Source organism: Rhinatrema bivittatum, chromosome 4 (assembly GCF_901001135.1).
Source record: "Rhinatrema bivittatum chromosome 4, aRhiBiv1.1, whole genome shotgun sequence".
NCBI classification, from domain to species: domain Eukaryota; kingdom Metazoa; phylum Chordata; class Amphibia; order Gymnophiona; family Rhinatrematidae; genus Rhinatrema; species Rhinatrema bivittatum.
The window spans coordinates 365,309,842-365,334,372 of record NC_042618.1 but is presented as its reverse complement, the minus strand read 5'-3'; the positions used below and the strand labels follow the sequence as shown (position 1 = coordinate 365,334,372).

General features: G+C 42.5%; 1 protein-coding gene across 6 annotated transcripts in view; it reads left to right on the top strand.

The window, feature by feature from the left end:
- The window catches only part of RAF1 (Raf-1 proto-oncogene, serine/threonine kinase), a 250,516-nt gene that overhangs the window by 78,853 nt on the left and 147,132 nt on the right, over positions 1 to 24,531 (top strand). For all 6 annotated transcript variants that reach the window (XM_029600790.1, XM_029600794.1, XM_029600789.1 and 3 more), the window contains exon 2: positions 8,277 to 8,506. In XM_029600790.1, coding sequence (XP_029456650.1) covers positions 8,303 to 8,506 — 204 coding nt within the window. In that variant the 5' untranslated portion in view covers positions 8,277 to 8,302. The remainder of the gene's footprint in view (positions 1 to 8,276; positions 8,507 to 24,531) is intronic.

Here is a 24,531-nt window from a genome sequence, read left to right as displayed (position 1 = left end):
ACTCCTGCAGAAGAGACCACATCTCTCCCATTCTCAAAAATCTACACTGGCTACCAATAAGTTTCAGAATTCTACACAAGTCCCTCACCATCATCCACAAAACCATCCACAACCAAGCCCCTCTCAACCTTCAATTCCCACTCAGACTATACACCTCATTCAGACCTATCAGAGAAGCCTATAGAGGATCCCTGCACGCCCCCTCAACCAAATCCACACACCATCTAGCATTCAGAGAACGGGCTTTCTCTACAGCGGGACCAACCATATGGAATGCTATTCCCCCCCGAACTCAGACAAGAAACTTGCCTGGTGACTTTTAGAAAAAGGCTTAAGACTTGGCTATTTAAACAAGCCTTTCCAGAAACTCACTGAATCAACATAGCAATCATTATTGTACATTCAGCACAATGTAAATAATTGCTCTTCTTACCATTGAGTTACTTATGCTTTGTCTTCCTCTTCCCCCAGTTCCAGCACCCCTGTTTTATTGTAACTTCTGCTTCTCTTCACTTTGTTAATATCTAAGGTTATTGTACCCCCGTTCCATGTAAACCGACATGATATGATTGTATCATGAATGCCGGTATAGAAAAGCACCAAATAAATAAATAAATATAAACCTGCAGATTGTCCGTGGCTATGTTTTTGTTTTTATTTATTTGTTTATAGTTCCTTCCAGTTGAAGTCCCAAATAAAATATTCAGTCTCAATAATGTGTTCAGTTTAATTGCTTCTGCCATCTCCAGCCTGGAAATATAGTAAGGTTGCTATATCTTTTATTATGATCTTAGATAGTATTAAAGGAGAATACTGCTTTTTGTTCAGTTCCAGTAACTCTTCAGATTCTGTACTCCCAGGTACTTTACAGTAGAAGCCTAACTTGTTAGGAAATGCATTCATATGAGAGATGAGGGTGTCTGCCTTTCCTAAATGTAATTTGGTAATCTGACATCCTTCCATATTCTTCAACCTACTTCAATAAAACAGCAATTGACTTTTGGGGCTGTGTTTATAGGGGACGATCATCTGCAAAGAGTGCCATTTTGTGTTCCAGTAGCACTCCAGGGCTTTTCTTTATCTCCAGTTCTCTCTTTTTCATGCTGCTAGGGGATCAGTAACCAATCAAATAACATGGGTAAGAGATGCCCCTCTTCTTAATTCTCATTATGAGAATAATACGCCAATTAACTTTTGCCATCGCCTTTGGCCTTCTATACATTTTTGTAATCCAAGGTAGGCCGAAAAGCATACTTTGTCAAAACGTCTTCCAGAAAGATTCAATCCACTGCATGTGGCAGTCATGTCTTTGTGTCCAGATAAGGCAGTGCTGCCTCTTTTCTTTCTGATACCAAATGAATCTGGTCAAGAGCACATTGTCCATTGTCAGCCCCCTGCTTCCTCTCATGAACCTTCTCTGCTCTTTTATAAGTGGGGGAAGATAATTTTTCCAGTCACTTTGCTAATTCTTTGGCCAGTATTATAATATCATAATTCAATAGCAAGATTGGTTCATATGAGCCACATTCTAAGGGATTCTTCCCTGGTTTATGAATTGCACAGATTATTGCATTCCTTATCTCCTACCATTTACTCTCTCTCTCTTTCTCTCTTTTTTTTCTCATGAAACCTGACCAGAGACAAAACACCAGCGCCAAAACCTGAGACATGTCCCCCTGATGTACTTTACTTATTAGCATTTTATAATTTTTCCTTTCTTTTCCTATCCTTTTTTTTTTTTATTATTTTAGTCACCCTGTATATTACTTTGGCAACATATGTACAATTGTCATTCCAGTAAAGTTATATCTGAATCTGCTGAGAGGATTCAAGTTATTTATTTATTTATAACTTTTATATACCGAGGTTCAATTAACAAGATTAATTATCACTTCGGTTTACATTACAACCAGCAAAATAACATAGACAAAGTCTTGTTTTACAATGAACAGGGAAGAATAACCTGGATAAAACAATGAACAGGGTAGAAATAACCTCGAAAACATAAAATGGGTGAAGCAAGTATAGAGAGCAGGGTTTATATAATTTGGGCGATAGGTAAGGAAATTAAATAGGGGAGGACTGTGAAGGCCTCTCACTCCTTTTGGGAATATTTTCAGTTCTGCTTTCTTTAGTTAACGAGCTGTTCCTCCCTGGTGACAGTTAAATCAGATTTGTATAGGTCTTTAAACAAGAGAGAAAATGTATCATTCACTTGGATTTAGAATATTAGATCTATTTATTTGCCTTTTCCCAAGGATCAAGGCATGTTACAATTCAGGTGCTGTAGTTATTGTAGAAGTTCGCACTTCGTTCTTCGTAGACTGGATCTGAAAAATTCCATTATTAAGCCCATCCAAACTATCAAAAGATTTTCAAAACCATTTCTGTCTTATTTAGTACAAAGCAAAGGAGTTATGCAAATCGGTGATGCCCCCACTTCAAACAGGATGCCCAGAATGGCATATAGTATCTGAAAAGGACATGGTACACTTAAAAAAGTACAGAGAAGGGCACTCGAGATGATTAAGGGCAGAGAACAACTTCCATATGAGGGCAAACTCTGGTAGCTAGAGCTTTTTCAGAGAGAGCAGGGGAGATGCGAACAGGTTCGTAAAATCACGAAAGTGTGGCAAAAGTAAAGAGGAAACAGTTTTATTTACTATGCCTCAAAATACAATTTAGAAGCAAACTATCTAAGCAAGTCAGGTAGAAAATCCAAAACTTGTCAGGCCAATAGAGCCATTGGTACCAGCTCTGTGCGCTCAGAGGGTGCTTGAATGCCCCAATACTTAGCTCCAGTGATTTTGTAATTTTGTATTATCGCATCGCAGCCCAATCAGTTTTGAAAAGTTGATGCCTTTGAATGCAGCAAGACAAATCATTTAAAAAGCATTGCGTGTGGGCTGATATTTATTGTTGTCTTGAGCTAATACTTTGATTCAGACAATGGAAATTATGTGCAGCTTTTTAAAATGAATGCCATATGTAAACAATCTAGGATTTTTGTGCCGAGAGAACCATTTTATGCTTCCACATCTTCTGACCATTAAGTTAAACTGAAAAATATATGTACATGACGTTGTCTGGAATGTGCATTATATTTTCTAGAGTTGTGTTTTTTGTTTTGTTTTTTTTATTTTTAACTTGCATAATTCTTAATGGTGTGACCTTTTTAAATTGCTTTACCCAGCTTTTTCCTTTTAAGCAGTTTAGAGACTGCGTGCGTGTTTGTTTGATGTTTTGTTTGTTAGAGGGGTTCTGTTTTGCGTGGAGAGAGTAATTGCAGTTCTGAGCAGCAGTTTAGATGAAGCATATCCCAGGGTAATCATTCAGGAAAATGTAAATTCTAAATGATAAGTTTCATTCTAGCAAAACAGTTCAGCCTCCATCCCTTTATTCGTAGACTTCTTTTGTATTTTAAGGTTTGGTTTCTCTTTAAAAACCATGTATAAGTCACTTAAAGCAGTAATTGTAGCCTAATTTCTTGGCTGTCATTCCTTGTTCTTTTGGACTTGTTCCTGGGTTTTATTTTAGGCCTTGCTTGTAGATCTCCTTTCTGTAGTTTGTCTTGACGTCTTTACAGGCTAGAGAAGAGGGTGGATATTGAGTGGTAGGAAAAAGGAAATAAGTTGTGCATCTTATTCTAGCTGTCCAAGTTCTTTCTTCAGTCAGCACTGTTTGAGCCATGTTGGTGCACTACTTATATAGCGCTCTTACAAAGGTCAGCACAACAGCACTGTGACTTACTTAACGTCAGAATTGGGGCTTAGTTTGAGGGAGAATGGCCTGGAATGCAGTTCTGCCACTTCTTTTCAGATTTAAAAGGTAGAGCAACAAGGGGGCTCTGCTCCAGCCCCCTCTCCTTCAGGCAGCCGACAGGAAAGAGGAGGGGGAGGGGTCCTGTTTGGAGCAGAGAGCAGCCCCTCTGCTCCCTAAACTGGCCCCGCCCCTCCTTTTCTCTAGGGAAAGCTAGGGGAAGGGACCATACTGCAGAGAACAAAGGAGGTTGAATTAGCACAAGTTTGAAACTTAGGAGTGGCTGTGCCAGTTGTCAAGGCTTCAACCCTGGCCTTGATGATTAGCACTGCGGCTCACAAGCTTCAAACTTGTGCTAATTCAACCTTTTTTGTGGCCTTGATTTTTGGGCAGTTTGCTGGCACGATCGAGGAGAATGACCAAGGTCAAAGACGCAGGAGGTGAATATCTGTCATCTCCACTGTGTCTGCTACTGCTGGATGTGATCGTGTATGTGTTTAGGAGAGAGGTGACACCAACTCCTGACCCTCCTCCCTCACACAGGTCACACCCAGCCCTGGTCCTGCACCCTCCTCACCCTGCGCCACAGTTCCACTTCCTTTTTTGTCTACAAATTAACCCCTGGTCAGAATGACTAAAAATACCAGTTAATTAGTAGACCTATATTTGAATAGCAGAAGAACAACCATTATAAAAGCATTTAGGTATTTTGCATTTAATGTTTATGTAAGGAGTGTCTGTGCCCCTGCTTGCTTTGCTCACCAGCTGTGCTGGTGTGTGTGTGTTGGTGGAGGGAAGGTGAGAGAGGGGTGTTTGGTGTGTATGGCTGGAGGCACTCTTTCTCCCTCTCCTCACCCCTATGTCTCTCGGTGTGTTGGGAGGGTGGCAGTGTGATCTAGATATGGAACGACGGTATATAAAATGTTTTCATAAATAAATAGTGTAGGGGTGTGCAGGCACTTTCCCTTTCCACTTGGTCTCCTCCCCATCTGCACCCCATACTCTCCACTTTGTAGGCTTCTCCTTCCCTCCTGGTGCGTGTGTGTGTGTGGGTTGGAGGAGAAGCGGTGTGATTTAGGGGTGTGTGCATGAATGGGGGCATTCTTGGCCCTCTCCTCCCTGTGTGGGGGGGGGAGGGAGTGGGGGAAGTGTGTATGCACATTCTTACCCCCTCATACTCTCTCCACCTGATAGCCCTCCCCTTGTGTATGTGGGGGTGGGGGAAGAGTTTGGGAGCTGGGGAGATGCGTGTCGGGAAGGGGCTGGGGGTGGGTGTATGTGGCTGGGACACTGTACCCCCTTGCACACTCCATCCCCCCCCCCCAGTCACTCGAGTGTGTATATATACATTGTTCCTTTGGCACGCTCCACTTTATAACCCTTTTCTCCCCCTATGTGTGTGTGAGGGAGTAGTGGTGTAGTTGGGGGTATGTGTGGTGGGGTTTGTATGTAGGGTGGGGGGGATGTGTGTGCACTCTCTCCTTTGTAGACCTTTCACCCTCCCACAACCACACATACATTTGGGGGGGGGAGGGAGGGAGAGTGTTGTGTGGATGGGGTAGAAGTGTTGAATGATATGCGGGGAGGTGGTTTGTCCCCCTTTCCTCACACTTGTGTGTGCACATGGGGGTGGTTATTGTAGATGGTGGTGTACTGCAGCAGGAGGTGTGTGGCATGTGTCTGTGTTTGGGTACTCGTCACGTAGTATGTGAAGGGGGGTTATGCAGAGAAATGTGTGGCCTTCTAAAAACAAAAAAACAAAACAAAAAAAAAGCCTTTTAAAAAGAGCTCCAGTGAAGATTTTAGAAACTATAGACCAGTGAGCGTGACATCTGTGCTGGGCAAAATAGTAGAAGCTATTGTTAAAAACAAAATTACTGACTATATACATAGACATGATTTCATTGGGAGAGAACATGATTTTTGGCAAAGTGGAGTCTTGCCATAACAATAAACTAGATTTTTTTTTTTTTTTTTTTTGAAGGTAATAAATAAAGATGAGCTAGTTGATATCGTATATTCAGATTTTCAGAAGGCATTTAATAAAGTCCTTCACAAGAGACTCTTCAGGAAATTAGGAGGTCTTGGGATCAGAGGCAGTGTGGATTGCTAACTGGATAAAGGACAGGAAACCAGCTAGACTAAGTGGTCAGTTTTCCAAATGGAGAAAGGTCATTACTGGAGTGCCCCAGGGGTCGGTACTATGATCTGGGCTTTTTGGTATATTCATAAATTATCTGGAGAAAGGAATGAACGAGGTGACCATATCTGCAGATGATACAAAATTGTTTTGAATGGTTAAAAGAGGCATGAATTGTGAGGAACTGCAGAAGGACCTTGTAAGACTAGGAGACTGGGCATCTAATTGGCAGATGCAGTTTAATGTAGATAAGTGCAAAGTAATGCATGTAGGGAAAAATAATCCTGACTACAGGTAGACAATGCTGGCTTCCATGTTAGGAGTCATCACCCAGAAGAAGGACCTCAGTCTTTGTGGACAGTACCTTAAAATCTTCAGCTCGGTATACGGTGGCAGTCAAAAACACAAATAGCAGGTTGGGAATTATTTGGAAGGGAACAGAGAACAAAATTGAGAATTTCATAAGCCTTTGTATGAGCAAACCATGAGTATTGTATGCAGTTCTGGTTGCCCCACATAGCAGACATACGGGCCGATTCAGTAAAATTTGCGGGAGAGACGGCGCGCCGAGGCGAGCGCCTGCTCTCCCGTAGCGTGCTTAGCCCACCCTCCTGGGTGCGCGATTCTGTATTTAAATGAGGGCCTGCGGTAACAAGGAGGCACTAGGGACACTAGCGCATCCCTGGTGCCTCCTTATTGGCGGAAGTGGTGGCTTACCGGCGTTGGTTGTCGAACCCGCTGACAGCCACGGGTTCAGAAAACGGACGCCGGCAAAATTGAGCGTCCGTCTTCCAATCTGTGGGCCTCGGGCAGATTTTTTAATTTTTATTTTTGGGGCCTCCGACTTAATATCGCTATGATATTAAGTCGGAGGGTGTACAGAAAAGCAGTTTTTTTCTGCTTTTCTGTACATTTTCCCGGTGCCAGCCGAAATTAACGCCTGCCTTCAGGCAGGCGTTAATTTCTGAAAGTAAAATGTGCGACTTCGCTGCACATTTTACTTTCTGTATTGCACGGGACTAATTAATAGGCCCATCAACATGCATTTGCATGTTGCGGGCGCTATTAGTTTTTGGGGGGTTGGACACGTGTTTTCCTCGCGCTATTACCCCTTACTGTCTAAGGGGTAGTAATAGCATGCGGAAAACGCACGTCTAGACGGGGGCTAACGTACTGAATCAGCCTGATAGTAGGGCAACACATGACAAAGGAGATGAAAAAGCTCCCTTTATGGAGGAAGGCTAAACTGATTAGGGCTCTTTAACTTGGAAAAGAGATGACTGAGAGGGGATACAACTGAGACACACAAAATGATGAGTAGGGTGGATTCGGTAAATAGGGGACAGTTATTTATTCAAATAACGCTAAAAAACTGGCAACCAGCAGATTTAAAACACATTGTAGGAAGTAATTTTTTTTTTCTCTTGGCGCATAATAAACTATGGAATCTATTGCTGGAGGGATGTGGTCAAGGCCACTAACTTAAATAGGGTTCAAAAGAGGATTGGAGAAGTTCCTGAAGGAGAAGTCGTAATCAGTTATTATCCAGGTATACTTGGGAAAGCCAGCGCTTATTCCTGGGAGTGTGATACAAGAAATAAATCTATTGTGGATCTGCCAGTCCCAGGAATGTTGTTTATGACTAATAACTCTGCCAATATTTACAGATGAAATGAACAGTTTTTTCTCACCATTAGATCAGTGAAAGCAATCTTTTCTACAGTATGGGAAGTACATTTGGGTCTTGAAGACGGGACATATATTGCATTTCTGAGGGGAAATTAATACAAATTACTTTTAATATAAAATTTAAAATATGATTTTGTAAATGAATAAAGTAATAACTCATAATAAACTTGTTATAGGAATACATTTCTAAAATAACCAAATCGACACTAAATTTTAAGAAATTGTAATACTGTAGGCCTGATTTTTCAAAAGGATTTACGGCATGAAAATTGCCTTTTGGAAATGCATTTGGGGGTCAGTGCATGTAAGAGTGTGTGTGGAATATGATTTGGTGCATTCTGTGGAGCGGAGGTGGGGCAAGGAATAGATTTATATGCCTCCTTTTTTGATTTTCAAAAATATGCACCTAAATACACATACACAAAGTTACACCTCCTCTTGAACCAGTGAAACTTTTTGTGTGCATCTTGGCACCTGCAAACTTTCAAAGCGGATTTATGCACATCAATCCGTTTTGAAGATCTGGTCTAAAATCTGCAGGTAAAAGGTACCCACAGACTTTTTTTTAGCCCTACACGGACAGATGAAAATGACCCTCTTTAGGGCTGTAAAGCAGCAGTTTAGTGTTGTGCTTTGTAATATGGTTTTGAGATTGATGCCACTTGGTTTTTTTTTTCTCTTTTTGTAGATTTTTGTGTCCTTTAGAAGCTGCCCATGGATCATTTTCAGGGAGCCTGGAAGACGCTCAGCAATGGGTTTGGATTTAAAGATTCTGTCTTTGATGGGCCTAATTGCATGTCCCCCACCATTGTCCAGCAGTTCGGTTATCAGCGCCGGGCGTCCGATGATGGAAAACTCACAGATACTAAGACCAGCAGCACCATCCGGGTGTACCTGCCTAACAAGCAACGGACAGTGGTAAGGCCACATCTAACCTCTCTCGATATTTATTAGTGAGCTGCTCGTCAAAATAACTCTTAAAAAAGTTAGTATGTTAATTTGTGCCATATATTACCTGTGCATGGGTTATCTTCTGTGGAAATTTCCACCATGTTTGTTAGCCTACTGAGTGGTAGGATTTAAAGGTGACAGTCAGTCGAGCAAATATATTTGCAACATTTAGAAAATAAAAATAAAATCTATTGTTGGGAGTCCCAAAACATCCCCTTACTATAGTAGTATCAGTTTCTCCACAAACACTGTGCGAGGTGTGTGATGTAGGAATGGTGAAGGAAATCTGACGCTCCCCAGTGGAAGGTGTTATGAGCTTGATGAAACTCATGGGACTTGTGGTCAGGGGTTCTTCATCGGGTTTCCCCCTGCATGGCGAAAAGATGTCCGCGGGGGGGGGGGGCTAAGAGATGGGGTGGCCTGCAAGGGAGAGCCCTGCCTCCTATTCTGACAAGGTAGCTGGGGCCCAGGATTGGTGTTCCCAGTCCCCTATACTCCTTATTCTAAGAGGGATTTCTTCAGAAGGATTGGATTTTGCCTTTGCAGAAGGACTGCCTATCGTAGGAAGGTTCCAGAGAGTTGCTCTCTGTTAAAAAGAATCTGCTTTTGTGAGAGAGTAAGAGCTGCACTCAGAAGAGTGGGGCACCAGGGAAAATGCCCAGGAAGGGTGTACCTGACCCAGAGGACCTTCCTGCCAGGGTGTGCAGCCTTTGCTGTTCCCTGAGTCTGTGAATTCGTTTTGGACTTGACTTTTCTGTACTGATTGTGCACTGAGCCTCAATGTACCTGCTGTGGATTTTTTGCTTCCTTTTACCAAGTAAATTACTTTATTTGGACAACAGCTACAGTGTAGTGCATTGTTTCCCAGAGGAAGAAAAAAAAACCCTTAAGGGCCTTGAAAGACTGTTTCCTTCCCTTTCCTTTGCTCCCTGTGTGGAAAGAAACTGGGAGCCAGGGGTGCACATCCCACGCGAGTCCCTGCATGCCAGGAGAAGTTGGGTCGGGGGCTACACTGTTACAACTTGCATTAAAATAAAATGAAAGGAAAACTATCTCTAGTGTCAATTCTCCAAATATAACCATGTAGGTAGTTGCTAGAGATTAGTTTTATTTCCTACGTGCCCCAGCACTTTTGCTGGACCACTACTGCAAATGGCTGGGGTTTACCAATCTAGGAGAACTTAGGATCAGCTGCATTCCTAGATATTTCTTCAGATGGTCATCTATGCGCTTTAAAATAGCATGGAAAGTACTTTTTTCCATTTTTAGATATCGGTAATGAAGAATTTTTTTCCCCCTAGAATTGCTCATATCCAAAGCAGTCTATACTGTAGGATACAGTGTCGCCTGCTGGGTCCTTAAATCAAGGCGACCTCCACCAGACTTGTGTGGACAAGTGCTTTCTTGGCTGTGTTGCTGACCTTAGCCCAGAAAGGGGAAAAACAGGTCTCATAGGCACCATTTTGAGTGGGGGTTTTTTTTTTTTTTTCCTTTTGGGAGCTTTAGGCCAGATCTGCTTGATTAAAACCTGCACCACCACATTTCCCAGTCAAATCTAGACGTTTGAGAATTTCAGGCCACATAACTATTTGGATCAGTTCCTTTTCATAATCAGACCACTTTAGCAATGTACCATCTCATATCCTTTTTGCTTGATGGACATAGCAGAGAACCACAAGTTCTCCCAGAAAAAGAGTGCTCGTACGTGCTTCAGAAGCTTTGTGGGTATGAAATATGTGTGTGCGGCCCGTGACCCTCCCCCTCCCTGGTCAAACCATCCCTTAACTTGGAGTTCTTTTTTTCTGATGAAGTTCTGAGATCCTCATTGTCCCAGTGACTGCATTCCTTACTTCGGCCTTGATTGTGTAACTCAAAAAAAAAAAAAAGTCTCCTCCTGTGAATCTGCTTAAAAAACTGAGACATTGCTGAAGGGAAGGAAGGTTCCAGTGCATAGTGCTGTAGAGGATTTAATCTCAAAGGAATGGGTTCATCCTGAAGGAAAGAACTGTTATATTCCAAGAGCCATTTAACAAATGAGCAGACTACAAAAAAAAAAAGCAATAAAGCAAGAGGAGCTTTTTTGACTAAAGCTGTCAAAGTAGATTCTGCTATTGCTGCTGTCTTATTTTCCAGCAGAACTACTGTACCAGTATAGAGGGACTACATCCTTTAAGGATGCAACAGAGATGTGATCTGAACAGATTTGTCCTAGTGTCTGCCATTCTAGCACTCTGTTCTTCTGTAGTGTTAATCTGATGGAAAAAAAACCTGGAAAAGTTGACAAAGATAAGGACTCTATCGCTTCTTTTTCTGTAACGTCTATGCCTTGATTATTACTGATGTGATTTATAGCATTGTATCTCTCTCTTCTATAGCCATGATCTGAGACTGACTAAAAAGCTGGTGTAATGTTTTCTTTTTTTCTTCTTCAGATTTCCTTCTGCTAGACATTCTATTTTTTTTTTGTTTTTTTTTTTTCAGGGAGAGGGTTTGTTCAGATCCTGGTTTTGACAGAATTGTCAAGGATCTGACAGATTAAGGCTGGTAAAGGATCAAATGGAGACATCTGTTATCCAATTAGTAAAAGTGGGGAACTTTTTCTTTTAGCTATATAAATGGAAAGATGAAGACTAAAATAAGAATAGTAAGGTTTCAAGAGGAGGAGGAATAGGAGGAGACCGATGTCTTGGTTAAAACTTTGCTCAGTATTCACATTAGAAGTAGAGGGTGATGGACTGAAAGCAAATGACAAGAACTTGAGGGACTATAGGGTGAATACACTACTGTTTTGCTGAGGTACTGGTGCAGTTAATAATAGACAAGGAACTGGGATTTGATGGAATAAATTCTAGAATATAAAAAAAAAAGTCCAAAAGCCTGCTGACTACTCTTCACATCACTTGAAAGAAAAGGTAAGGTTCTAAGAGACAGGAGAAGAATGTTTGTAGTTCCTCTCGGGGATGTGGTTATCCCTGGCCCTGGGACCAATGACAGTCTACTTTTGGTGGCTGTCTGGTCACGAAGAAGAGAAGGCAAGGCCTCTGTGGATCCCCTCCTGCACTGGCCGAAGAAGGGGTGGTCCAGAGAGTGAGCTTGTATGTGAACAAGGGATCCTGTGGGAATGAGCTTGTATGTGAATGAGAGAGTAGAGTGCCTTTTTAAGAAGTCATTAAAAACATGGGGGTGAACAGGTTGAACGCCAATGACAGATGGGATTGTGAGCATGCTCTGAAGTACTTGTGCAATACTCTCATTCTCCAACACTTTTTGGATTGTTGTGCCAGAAGTAGTTTTTTTGCCCGAGTTTATGTAAGATAACCAAGTGTATCTGTGGTATTATGCCCAAATATGTATGTAATTTTACCTTTTTATGTTTGTAAACCATGGCAACCTTTTTGTGAGTGTGATGTCTAAAAATCTTAATTAAAAGTAGGAGGGAGTGTGTGCTTATGTATGTGAGTGAGGGAGTGTATGTGTGAGCACTTGAGTGCGTGTATGTGTGTTAGAGAGGGAGAGAGCCTGTGTGTGAGAGTATGAGTGTGCATATGTGTGTGTTATAGAATGTGTTTGTGACGGACAGAGAGCTTCTGCGGGCCCCTCACCTATCCATGACAATCTCAGGGTGACTGGAAATCCAAATTTCCCATGTATAGAGGGTGGGGAGTTTTATTCTTTTGAATTTTAATTATTGGGTGTTATCTGATGTATCTGCTATTTTGAAATATAATTTACCAATCACCAATAAAATAACACAATTTTAATGAGCTTGTAATTACTGGATGTTATTTGTTTGTGTGCATTATTGAAATATTCTTTTTAGTATGTTTTAATATTATGATTTATTTATATTTCTTGATTTTATTATCTGATATTTTATGAGGAATGTTGGTGATTCTGTTTTTCTGTTGCATTGCATACAGAGTCTGGCTTCTTGTGGGCTTCTGTTCAGTTTTTGTTTGTATTTGTACTTTATGGTCTCTCTGTTCTGTATTTGACAAGAGTCTGTCTGTTATGCATGTGTGACTGAGGTGAAGTATTCTGTTAATGGGTAGTTTTTTTGTGTAGGAAACTACAGTAGCCTGACCTATTCTCTTTTTCTAATGGGAGGTGTGTTTTTGTTTTAGGGCCTGGTGTAATGTTTGCAGTGTGGCCTTTTCATAGGTAGAGTTGTTACTGTTTCAGTCTGGCAGTTAGTGTTATAGTGTAGCAGATTTCCTATAAATTCTGAGTGTATTTTTTGCACAGTTTTGAATTATTACACAGTGTTGTTGCTGTTACTGTGATGACACCAGAATTTTAATAGTATTTTTCTATGAGTGTTGAGGGACAATGTCTTTGTTGTGCCCTTCACTCTGTTGGGGGAATTTCTGTGAAGGCAGAGTATTCTAGAACTTGAGGTGCAGGGTTTATATAGGATAGGATTCTCTTCTATCCTGTATAGACCCCAGACTTCACTCCCATGTAGAAACATTTGTATTGATTGATGCTATTAAATAATTTTAGTGGTAGTTTTACTAGATGGTTGAAACTAGCCAGGGGTTCCTTTTGTTACTTTCTTCCACCTAGAGATGCCACTAACTTGCATGCCCAGCACCTTGCAACAATGGTGCAAAATGTTTGTAGTGGTGCCTACTGCTTTATGAGCAGGTGTGTCCTGTCTCTGCATGTATGGAATTTTGGTAAGAGGTGGGTGTGGAGAGAGCCTTTGGACCCTTGCCAAGACTGAATTAACAGGGTGGTTTCTCTGTCACAGGTCATATAGGATGATTCCCCAATGACAGCTGTATGGGAATGTAGAACAGATATCATTTGTGTGATGTCCAATTGTGTTTCTCTTTTTTTTTTTTTTTTAACGTCTAGTCAGATGAATTAAGAACAAGTGGGTTTATGCACTTCTAACAGCAGATGGAGACTGAGCAAGCTGACATCATACTACATATACCCCTGCAGTGAGCTCAGCCCGCCAGTATTCTCTGTCTCCAGCAGATGGTGGACATGCATCTCTCCACTGGGGATTGCTTCAATTTTAAGAAGGAGAATTCAGGAAAAAGAATTAATGCCCCGCTCTCCTGCGGCGATTTTAAATGGTCCTTCCCCTAGCTGAGATTTCCTGAGGTGATTTCCGTGGTCCCTCAGAGGTGTGCCTTTGTCTGGTAACTGGTTTTGCTGGCATGGATGTGCTGCTTGAGTAGCTGAAAGGCAACGGGTGCAGGAAGCAGAGTGTGGCGGTGACGTCACATGCCCTCTCTCCCCCTCAGCCAGGGACCATCTCTGGCTGAGGGGGAGAGAGGGCATGTGCTGTCTTCAGGGTCTGGGAGACAGGGCCGATAATTCAGCTCTGTGGAAAAATCGAAGCATGGCCTGGTATGGCTACAGGCCTGGAGGGATTTCCCTATCCTGCAATGAGTCTGCATCCCCCTTCATTGTCTGTGGTGTTTGGGTCCCTGTCAGGGATACCTTTGGTGAGGCGAGGCATGTCCCGAGATATATGCTGGGAGGGCGAGGCTGTCCCAGCTGGGGCTCAGACCAGGTAGGGGCAGTAGCTGACTGCATCTGAACAAAAGACTTGAAAGCCCTGAAAGAATTCCAACCAAGAAAAGGCCGCCGGGTCCATATTTAGCCCAGGATGAACTGGGGTAGGGGCCGCTTAACTGCCCTCTCCCTGGGATGACGCATCCCCAGAATTGCTCAGGTCCGGGCTGCTATCAGATAAGGTCGTGGCTGACCTGTCCTTTGACTGGGAGGGGCTGGACTTGGAAAATTTCTGAGTCCCCAGCCCTCCCTGGGCTTCCTCACAATGCTGACACAGGAAGGATGCCAGGTCAGACTGCACAGCCCTAATATGGCAGGCAGCACAAAGGGAGTGTCGCTTGTGCTTCTTTGCTGCCGGGGCCATAATACTCTGTAGCTTGGGTGTTCGGCCAGTTAGCATCTGTCGAGTGCGCACAGACCCGCCTCGACACACATAAATCTAAGCGACCGGTTATGTGTGTAATTATGCGCGCAGTTAATGCGCACAGGTGTGTGTGCACTTATGCCTGCTTTAGGCACCCAAAGGGCCGGCCTGTACCACGCATACCCACGGACAATGGGGCAAAGTGGCGCCACAGCAAACTGTGCGCAAGATGGCGCTGCCACGGCCCGCCATGTGGAGTGCCCATCGAGCCTGAAGCGGGGGCCTAGCCCATCCGGGGCCTGCTCAACCCGCTCGGAAACCCCCCCCCCCCCTTCCCTTGCCCTAACGGGATCGGAAACGATGGTATGAAGCGCTGAGCGAGGAGACTGGAGGAAAGAATTACCGAAGCCCTTCCACGTCTCTAAATAGGAGGAGGAGTTCTCTGTTTAATGGCTGAGTTCAGAGACAGTCTCCAGCTGCAGGGGGAGAGGGCTTAGGCCGTCACCTCCGCGCTCGGCTTCCTGCACCCGCTGCCTTTCAGCTGCTTCAGCAGCAAAGTCCACGCTGGGAACAGTCTACCTGACCAAGGCACACCTCTGAGGGATCTCTGAAATCACCTCAGGAATTCTCAACTGGGGGAGGGACCTTTAGGTATCACCACAGGAGAGTGAGGCTCGATGTTTGTTTCTCCCAATTTAGAGGTAAAATTTGAATTTCTTTTTCCAACTAGAGCTGCAGTCCCGCTAAACACCGCTGCTGGTGTGGGGATAGCACATCCACATCTACTAGGAGACGGAGAGATACTGAATGGTTGAGGTCACTGCAGGGGTATATCTAGGGTGAAGTCAGCTTTGAAACCTGACTCCATCTCCATCTGCTGGCAGGGGAGCACATGGTCCTGAGTCCATCTGTCTACACTTAGGAAAACAAAATTATAGGTAAGTAATTTCTCCAATATACAGAGACTCAGCAGGAGGTTTTACTGTGCAGGGTTTCCTCCCGTCTGGTCTTGGAGCTTGGCGCGCCTTTCCGACTCTTGTCCCGCTCCATGGGAGGTTGAGGGATGTTGGCTGCCTGGTGGGTTGAGCAGCCTCTGTTGCCTGGGCCCCCCTCTGAGGCTTTTCATTGTGCGCAGTGTGGTAGGCCCTAATGGCTTTTCACGTGCTTTCTGAGGCTTGTCGGTCCGGTGTGCGTGTCTCGCTGTGCATCCAGTTGTGTGCTCAGTTTTTGGGCGTACAAGCGCGCTTACATCAGCACACATGTGACTGTGCGCGCTTAAGTTTTTTTTTTTTTTTTTTGTGCGCTTTCATTTTGGCCACCTGGGTGAGTGCCTAGGTGTGTGCGCTTAAGTCCTGGATTCATAGTTTTTGGCCGCCTAGGTGTGCGAGCATAAGTGTTGGACACATATATTTTGTTGGGGCGCCTAGTTGTGTGCCTATATAACCACCCCCCCAAACCCCCCCCCCCCCCCAAAAAAAAAACCAAATCAGCTAGACGCACTCCTCGCATGGTCGGCCATTATGGAGCCTGTGCCTAAGAAGCCTAAGCGTCTCTCTTTGCACTGCTTGTCGTATTCGCGCGTCTCAGCCAGGAGTGCATGCTGAATTGTGCCAGCGTTGTTTGGAGGCTCAGGGTGAATTGTCTTCCTCTGATTTCGCTAAGCCTGGTTTTTTTTTCCAGCCAGATGTTGGTCTGGGTAAAGATGCCTCAGGTGGGGCACCTGAATTTGGATCTCTCCTGTCTGGTTCTTCTGGCTGAAGATCCGGACGGCACAGATGACACCGATCTTGCCTTACTTGAGGATGGGGAAATATTCCCCCCCCTGGAATGGAACCGAATTAACTTGCAGTTCTTTCACAGGGATGAATTGCCAACCTTGATTTCCCAGACCTTGACCATGCTTGGAGTACCTGGAGTGGAGGGGAGATGTTCCACGGGATGCCTCTCTGGCCATTTCGATGATTCGAAATGCTGGGGAAAAAGGAGGAAACGGGGTTTCAGGGGTGTGGCAGATGGACTGCTAGTATTAATATTTTTAGATTTCTTGAAAGTTGGCAACACTCCTGTAACCCTTCCTCCCGGCTCCCCTTCATCTGCTGCATGAGGGGTGTGTGTGTGTGTGTGTGTGTCATCTCATTTACTCTCCTCCCTTCACTCTCATGCCATTCCCTCTTTGTACCTACTCACCCAACCCACTCTCATTCCATCATCTCTTTTCCCTTCCTTAACCTTCTTTCATTCACTCCATCTCACCCCTATCACTAACTCCCCTTCCTTTAATCACTTTTTCTCAGGCATCCCCCACTCCATCTCATCATGCCCCTCTCTTCTCACTGAGAATTAGCCTAAGACTACATTTCATTCTATGTGGGCCACCAAACAGTTTCCAGATGACAATAGCTTATACTCGCTACTGACCTGGGCTTGATCTGAACCAGTGATCAAATCGTGACAAGCTGTGCCTGCATTCTCTTTTTTCAGTTTCAGTCAGAGAAGTCGGTGCTGTGTTCTTGATCTCCTTCACCAAAGTCAAATCTGAACGAAATGATTTAACATATGAAATAAAAGAGAGTGCATGAGGGGTCTGGTGGGGGCCTTCCTCCAGAGAGTCTGATCACACCAGTTGGATGTGATGGCAGGGGGCCGCCCAGGAGACGCTCTGCCTACAGTATGGAGACAACACAAGAAGGGCCCAGCCTTCACGCCCCCCCCCCCCCCCCAATCCTGTGGCTTCTTCTCCTCTTCACTCCCAGCATAAAGCCCTGGCTTGAGGTGGTCTTGGATGCTTCAGAAATGCGGTTCGGTAGCTAGAAGAGGCTGCAAACTTCTTCTCTTGAGCCGCCACGGGTAACTCCCTTGAGCTGCCCGCAGGAGAGGTCCCCGAGGAACAGCCTCTAAGAGCATCTGCAGGCTGGGGCCTCCCAGTATGAGCATTGGCTACACTGCTTCCACCTTTCCCATTCCCTCCCTAATGGGTTTCAGTCCCGTGTTCAGGAAAAGCCCCTTCTCACCTTGCAGTGCACAGAAGAGAGCAGAGGAAGGGTGCAGCACGGTCTGGGAGGCGCTGGCGACTGCTTTTCCAGGCCAGCTGTTAGTGCTGACTGGGGTGCATGCAACTCTCCCGCTCTCCCTGTTGTGCCTGTGGCTGTCATGCATGGTTTCCCTCAGCAATACTTTCCTGCCGGTTATTCTCCCGCTGGTGGGGCCTGGCCTATCCCACAAGCTTTTCTGCTCCCCCCACCCCACCCCATCATGCATTTAAAAGAACAAAAAAAAATATTTCTTCACAGGCCAAAACACAAAGCATGGCAGCCTGGCATGCTTTGTGTTTTGGCCTGTGTTTGGGATCCCTGCTTTAGAAGAAAGGAGGGAAAAGAAACTGATATAAACATTCAAATAACTAGCAGGCTTCAATAAGGTACCAGAAAGTAGCATTTTCTATAGAATTAGAAATTTAAAGGACAAGGGGTCATCATATGAGGCAGCTGGCCCGTCCAGTCTACCCAGTTGTTCTGTACATATTGCTGAAGATACATCCCGGCTACCACCCACAGAGTGTGGTTACCTGCCAGATCTCTCTCCTTATCCAGGAAAAACATTTTTTGTCATCTTGTCTGGCACTTTACTATCTTGGGTAGAAGTGTACAAGCTGCCTTAGTAATTCCCTCCTGCACCCCACCTTACTCATGTCTAATCACAAAGCTCTGTAATTATTGGAATAGCCAGCGATATAACATGATCACTGCCCAAATATCCGGCCTCCTATATCTCCTGTAGAGCTTGCCAGACCGAACCAGCTTATGTGACTGCCGCTCTGTTTCTGCTGGATTTTCTAGTTCTTACAGTATTTGCAGCCTGTCAAACCAATCAAGTTTGATTAAAGGGAGAAAAGTTTGAAATAAATGTTAGTAAATACTTTCATACTAAGTGAATGGTAAACATCTGGTCTAGATATTTAGCAGAGGTTGGAAGAGGCAAATCAATGACAGAATCTGAGTATGTTTGGGATTCAAAGGGGCCTTGGTGGCTTTGCAAGGGAGGAAAAAGAGCGCAGCATAGATTTGGGTGGGATGTGTGGCAGTACAGTAGGAAGGTACAAGTGGGACATACTGGGTGAAGCAAGTGGTCTTTTTCTGCTGATGTTCGACATAAAACAATAATAACATATTTATTCCTCACTTATACCACAGTTCCCGGCTAGTTACAAAGAAAAGATTCATAATTTAAAAACAAATCTGCATAAAAACAGAAGATGATTATCATGGAGTTGAGCGTGCAGGGGGTGAATATAAAATAAAAGGAAAAATCCCCAGATAGTAGTAAAAGAAGGTTCATGGTGCCAGATTCCAGCCTTAATTCCCACTGAGATGGAAATACAAAGGAGCAGGAGGAAAGAGATGGGTTAAAGAAAAAAAAAGTCATCCAGATACATAGAGACAAAAATCATTTGGATTCAGAGATTCACTTTGAGCTAAGGCTAGGCCAAAGACATGGGCTTTATATTGGAAAAGCAGATGTCCTAGAGCAAATTGGATGAATTACTAATGACGTCACTATTGGAATATGCAGGTGAGGCTGTATTTCCTGTTTTGTAAGAGGGAGGCTGCCTTGATTATATCACTTGATGCTCTTGAGGACATGAAGTGCAGAGGAAGATTTGTGAATTTATATACTACAACCATCTTTGATGATATTTAAGAGCCACTTGTCTGCCAATGATAGTGTGAAGCCAAGCAGCCCCAAAAGTATCTTTCTCCTACTTCTCCCTTTCATTTGCTTTATCCTGACAATATTCTTTGCTTCTGGTGCTGCCCTCTGAGGAGATGCTGTTTAGAAATGAATGTAGGGCTCCCAAAAGAATAAAAATGTATCTTCAACTAAAAATCCCATCCAGAAATCAAAATGTTTGACCCATTTTAAGAAAAGACATTAGTATTATAGGGGATAGTAAGGGTAGAGTTCTGGTTATTTTTAAGGATTTATTACTAATAAGACTCAATTTGGATATCCCTGTACCATATGAGTTACTGATGCTTTCAACAGGATTGTGGAGTCTGGGGGTCTGTTATTGTCTGCCTGGGCTTTTGGCATGCAACTTTCCTCTTTAAAGCCTTATCCTCAACTATTGAATGGGGACTTTAATTTGCATGCTGATGCTAGTCCACCTGACTCCCAGTGTGCACGTTTTTAAATAAATATCAGCAATGGGATTAGATCAGATGGTATGTTGGCCTCTCTTGAGTTGGACATCATTTTTTAATGTGCATTTGATCTCACGTTGCCAAAAGAATGGTATACAAGACCATTCTAAGGCAACGTGAGATTATATTGACCTGGCTAAGTTGTGTGCTGAATAGTCTAAGTCCTTCAGGGATTAATCAGATGTGTCACAAGCAGTGAAGGTATGGTTAGATATGTTGACAGTGGCTATTGACAAAATAGCCCATTTAAAGAGAGAGAAGCTATGTCATCATAATGCTGCTCTATGGTTTATTATGCCTTTTTAATTGAATATAAACAAACGTTGCACCAACATGAACTGTTTATGGCAGAAAACACTATCCACAGATAAGGCAGAATATGATAAGACTTGTGAACCATACACGTCAGTTGTGGATCATGCAAAAAGGCTTTATTTTGGGAATCAAACCCAGGCTGTGATTAATAAGCCATTTGAGTTGTTCTCCATTGTGAGATCTCCTACAAAAGTAGATGTAACAGTTTCTCAAGCTTCTAGTATATCCATCTCTTGTTTTTCAGATTATTTTCAAACTAAGATTTCTGAGATATGTGTGCAGTTTGATTCTGTTGATTTACCAATTTCTAATTTTTCATATGAAGGACCCAATTGAGACATATTCTTAAAATAAATTATTAGTGATGTTAATGTTTTATATCATTAAATAATGCTAGCTCTCCTATCTACCCATGGTTTACTACTGTCTTGAAATGTTTGTGGAACTTTTTTTTGTCCATCAGATGTGATTCCTTTTGTTTAAAGTGTACTTCAATTAGACCTTTACTTAAAAAGTATTCTCTGAACCCTATGCAAGTATCTAACTATAGGCCAATCTCTTTTTTTGGCTTTTTTGATTAAGGTGTTAGAAACAATTGTCCTAAAGTAACTTATTGAGTATTTAGATGACTATACTTTACTGGACCAGTATCAGATTGGTTTCAGAAAATTCTGTAGCACCAAGATTTTTGATTTGTGTAATCTGGATATGATATGGAGGAGTTTTGATAGAGGCAGTAAGTACTTCTTATTGATATTTCAGCAGTGTTTGACTCGGTTGGTCAGAATTTGAGATATCTGGATTAGTACACAGATGGTTTGCATCCTATGTTGAAGACAGGTCATACCAAGTTAAGGTTGGCTGTACACTATCTCCCTGGTTTAATTTAATTTCTGGAGTGCCACAAGTCTCAGCACTGTCTGCAACTATTTTTAAGACCTACCTCTAATAAAATCATGCTACTTGGGATCTTGCAATCCATTGGATTCCAGAAAATTCCCTATCCTCTGTTTTAGCAGCGATTCCATTTATTCACCACATAGGTCAAACTAATTGGCCTGGATTTCCTGGCCTTCTCCGTACTACTTTTGTGAATAGGGAACCACGTTTATTTGCCTCCTGGCTCTTATGAAGCACTGAAAAGATCAGGTAATGGATCTGCCAGAACTTCTGTTAATACTCTCGGATGTAGCTCATCCGACCCTATTGCTTGATCTACTTTAAGTTTAGTTCGCTCTTTATGAACACACATTTCTGAAAATTAATTGAGGTTTACCTTGCTTCCAATCATATTTGTATTTGTTCTTTTGTCGTCATGTTTCCACAGGGAACACTGAACAGAAATACTTAAGTAGCTTTTTCCTCATCAGCCTCTACATATTCCTCTCCTTCACCTCTGAGTCTCACAATGCCATTTTTACACGTTCTTCTAGCAACCTATCTTTAAAAAAAAAGAAAGAAATCTTGTCCTCCTGGTTTTTACCACATTTTCTATTATCTTTCTTCCTCTTTCTGCACTTTTGTAGTTTATGAATGCTAAACCTTTTCTCCCTTATCTTTCAGTCTGTTTCTTTAGAAAACCGAAATGGTCTCTCTTTCCTCTTTCCTTTATTTGTTTTCCTAACGAAAAGGTGAGTTGCCTTTATAATATCTCCTTTTGCTTTTCCCCACCTCTCTCCTGCTTCCCTTAGATTTTTCCCATCCAGGTAACGACTTCTGATAAAAGAAGTGTGCAGAAAGACACATGGAGTTTGCATCTGGAAACGCATAACATAGTTCATATAAAAGGCTATATGGCTGAATAAAATTTAAAAAAAAATTATCAATACTGGGAATAAATATGAAAAGAGGAAATGTTCTAAGCTCTCTTGTGTTTGGGATTTTACTCCTCCTGAGATAGCGGAGGAAGTGCTGGTATTAGTGGGAAAGGCCATATTGGCGAGAAAGGAAGAAGACCTGTAATGGAAATTTTTTTTCAAAAAGCCCTGTAGTGATAGGGTATTTTCTCTGCTCTAAGGTAGAAAGTCTATCAGAGTTAATAGGAAGGAAATTGAAAGTGAGAAAATTCCTATTTAACATGATCAGTAGTGACTAGAAGTCTGCATAGAGAAATGTGCTTGCCGTATTGGTTAGCTGAAAGATGTAGAAATAAAGGTAAACAAATAAGTTATAAGTGATTTATTTGTCTTGAACTAACTTGATACATTTTTAACTAGCTTTCGAATTCAGCGCCCTTCATCTTGTCAGTAGAGTATTTAACTGTCAATAACTTGTCGCAGATCGTCTGTAACTGTATGTTGATCTCTATCTCTCATACTAAGACATTTTTGTCTTAACTGTGTGTTGGAAAGGAATATACAGTTTGTAATACTAAAGGCTGTAGTCTTGTTAAATATATGGCCACACAGAAAGTTTTAGAAAGTTCTGGAATTTTTACTTTTGATTTCTAGGCTCCAAGGATAGAAACGCACTACAAGCTGATTTTGAAAAGCAAACCACAAATTGTTTTCCCATGCCTTTATTGTGTCTCCTTAGTCACTGCACTTCCAAGGCCTACTCATTGTCATATGAGAGAGAGCGCGTTTTAACTCCTGACCTCCTAAAGTTGTTTTTAGCTGACACTCCCACTTAATGTTACTGCCCCATATTTTGATAATGATGGGTGGAATTGGTATGCGCAGCCTTCTTATTTTAATGCTTTTTTTGTGTCTGCTTATATCTGGAGAGTTGAATCATGTTCCAAGAAACACCCAATGAAAGGGTTGCAGTGGTCACATGCAAGGTTGTCCTTAAACTGTCTCCCCAGGAGAATGGGGCACATGGATTCTGTCTGGGATTCTTGGGATAGAAGTAATTTACTGGAATGTGTGTGATTTTGTATATTGTAAAAACGGAGAAAGATTGTTGAGTGAAGGAAAAGTATTAAAACCAAGAACAAAATTGCTGCCAGCACAGTAATACTATCAATTTTGTTCATCCCTCTCGTTCATAATGAGTCTTCTCCATGCTGCAGTGTTATGTTTCAGATTTTGAAAACTGTTCCTAAAGGCTAATTCTACCATTTATGAATCTAACACTGATACAGGTGAAGCATAAATATAGCATGAACATATGAAGAGAGGGCTTGGGGAAGAAAAATGTATAAATAGGTGAGAAAGAAAGGATCCTTTACAAAAGAAGATGGAACAGAGCCAAGAAAAAAAAACCCAATGAAAGCTGATATTGTAATAATATAGCTGGTACTTCTTTAAGAATTCTGTTTTGGTGAATGGGATCTGGAATGACCTCTGCTTATCTGGGAGTCGTCTTTCTATATTAACTAGGAGTGACTGCGGATCTGCTCACCCCACCTTTCTCTAGCTCGCAGCAGTACACCTTAAATGTTTTATGTTGCACAAGTCCTGTTGCGTTGACATCAGTCCTAATCAGGAAGGAGTTTATCTAAAGCTACAGTTCTGTGCCAGGGCAATGCCAGTTTCTAGGCTAAAGAGAATTTTGTAGCATTAATATATATATATATATATTTTTTTTTTATTTTATTTTTTATTTTTTTTTTTTTTTTTATAGTTCTGCTTTTGAAAAATCCATTGTTAAATGCCAGACTTTTTTGGCTGTGAAATTTCACAGTTCTGTAGCTATAGACATCTTCCCGGATTGATTTGGATGTAAAACATATGTACATGTCAATACATTGGAGATATACATTAGAATAAAAATGAAGCCAACAATGGAAAAACCTCAGCAAGATGCAGCTTTGGAGATGCCATCCAGATGCGTGTGTAGTGTTCTCCTGTCTCCCAACTGAAGTACTGGAAGAATTCAGAAGTATAAAACTAATGCAACAATAAATGCTTTTTACAGTTTTTGGATTATGAATCCACTGTAAGGTGACGGCACTGTTTTACTGTGTGTCTAATTTTGAGTTTCTTCACTCAACAAACACAATCTTGCCGGTTTTTTTTTTATTCCTTTTGCTCAGTGATGTACTGAGGGTCTCGGGTGCCCAGGGGACCAATGCATTTGTGTGTGTCTCCAGAACCGCCCCCCCCCCCCCCCCCCCATATCCTTCTTGTACTAATGCTTAAGGTCACAGAAAATCAGTGGCATCTCTAGACAGAAGGATTTGGGGTGAAGAGCCAAAATGACATTTCCTCATATCACACCCACCGCCATAGCATGGCCTGCTTTAACATTGGCTATAAAAAAAAAAAAAGTCTTAAGAAAGTCCAAAGGGTTTTCTGCATAATTTTAAAAAGTTGGCTAATTTCACACTTCTACTATTAAAATTATTTGATAGTCTCATTCAGCTAATTCTGTATGGCTATGAGAATGAAATCTGGAATGTCAATATAAATCCTCCCCCAGATTCTCTTACACGCGCGCGCTCTCACTCTAACTGGTTCCCTCACATACACACATCCGTACACCCAGACAAGCTCCCAGTCATTCTCACACACTACACAGACCCCCAGGCAGGCTCCCATTGATTCTCACACACCCCTACCCCCTCACCCACCCCAGGCATGTACACATTCATTCTCACACACATTCAGGCAGGCACCCATTCATTTTATCCCAGG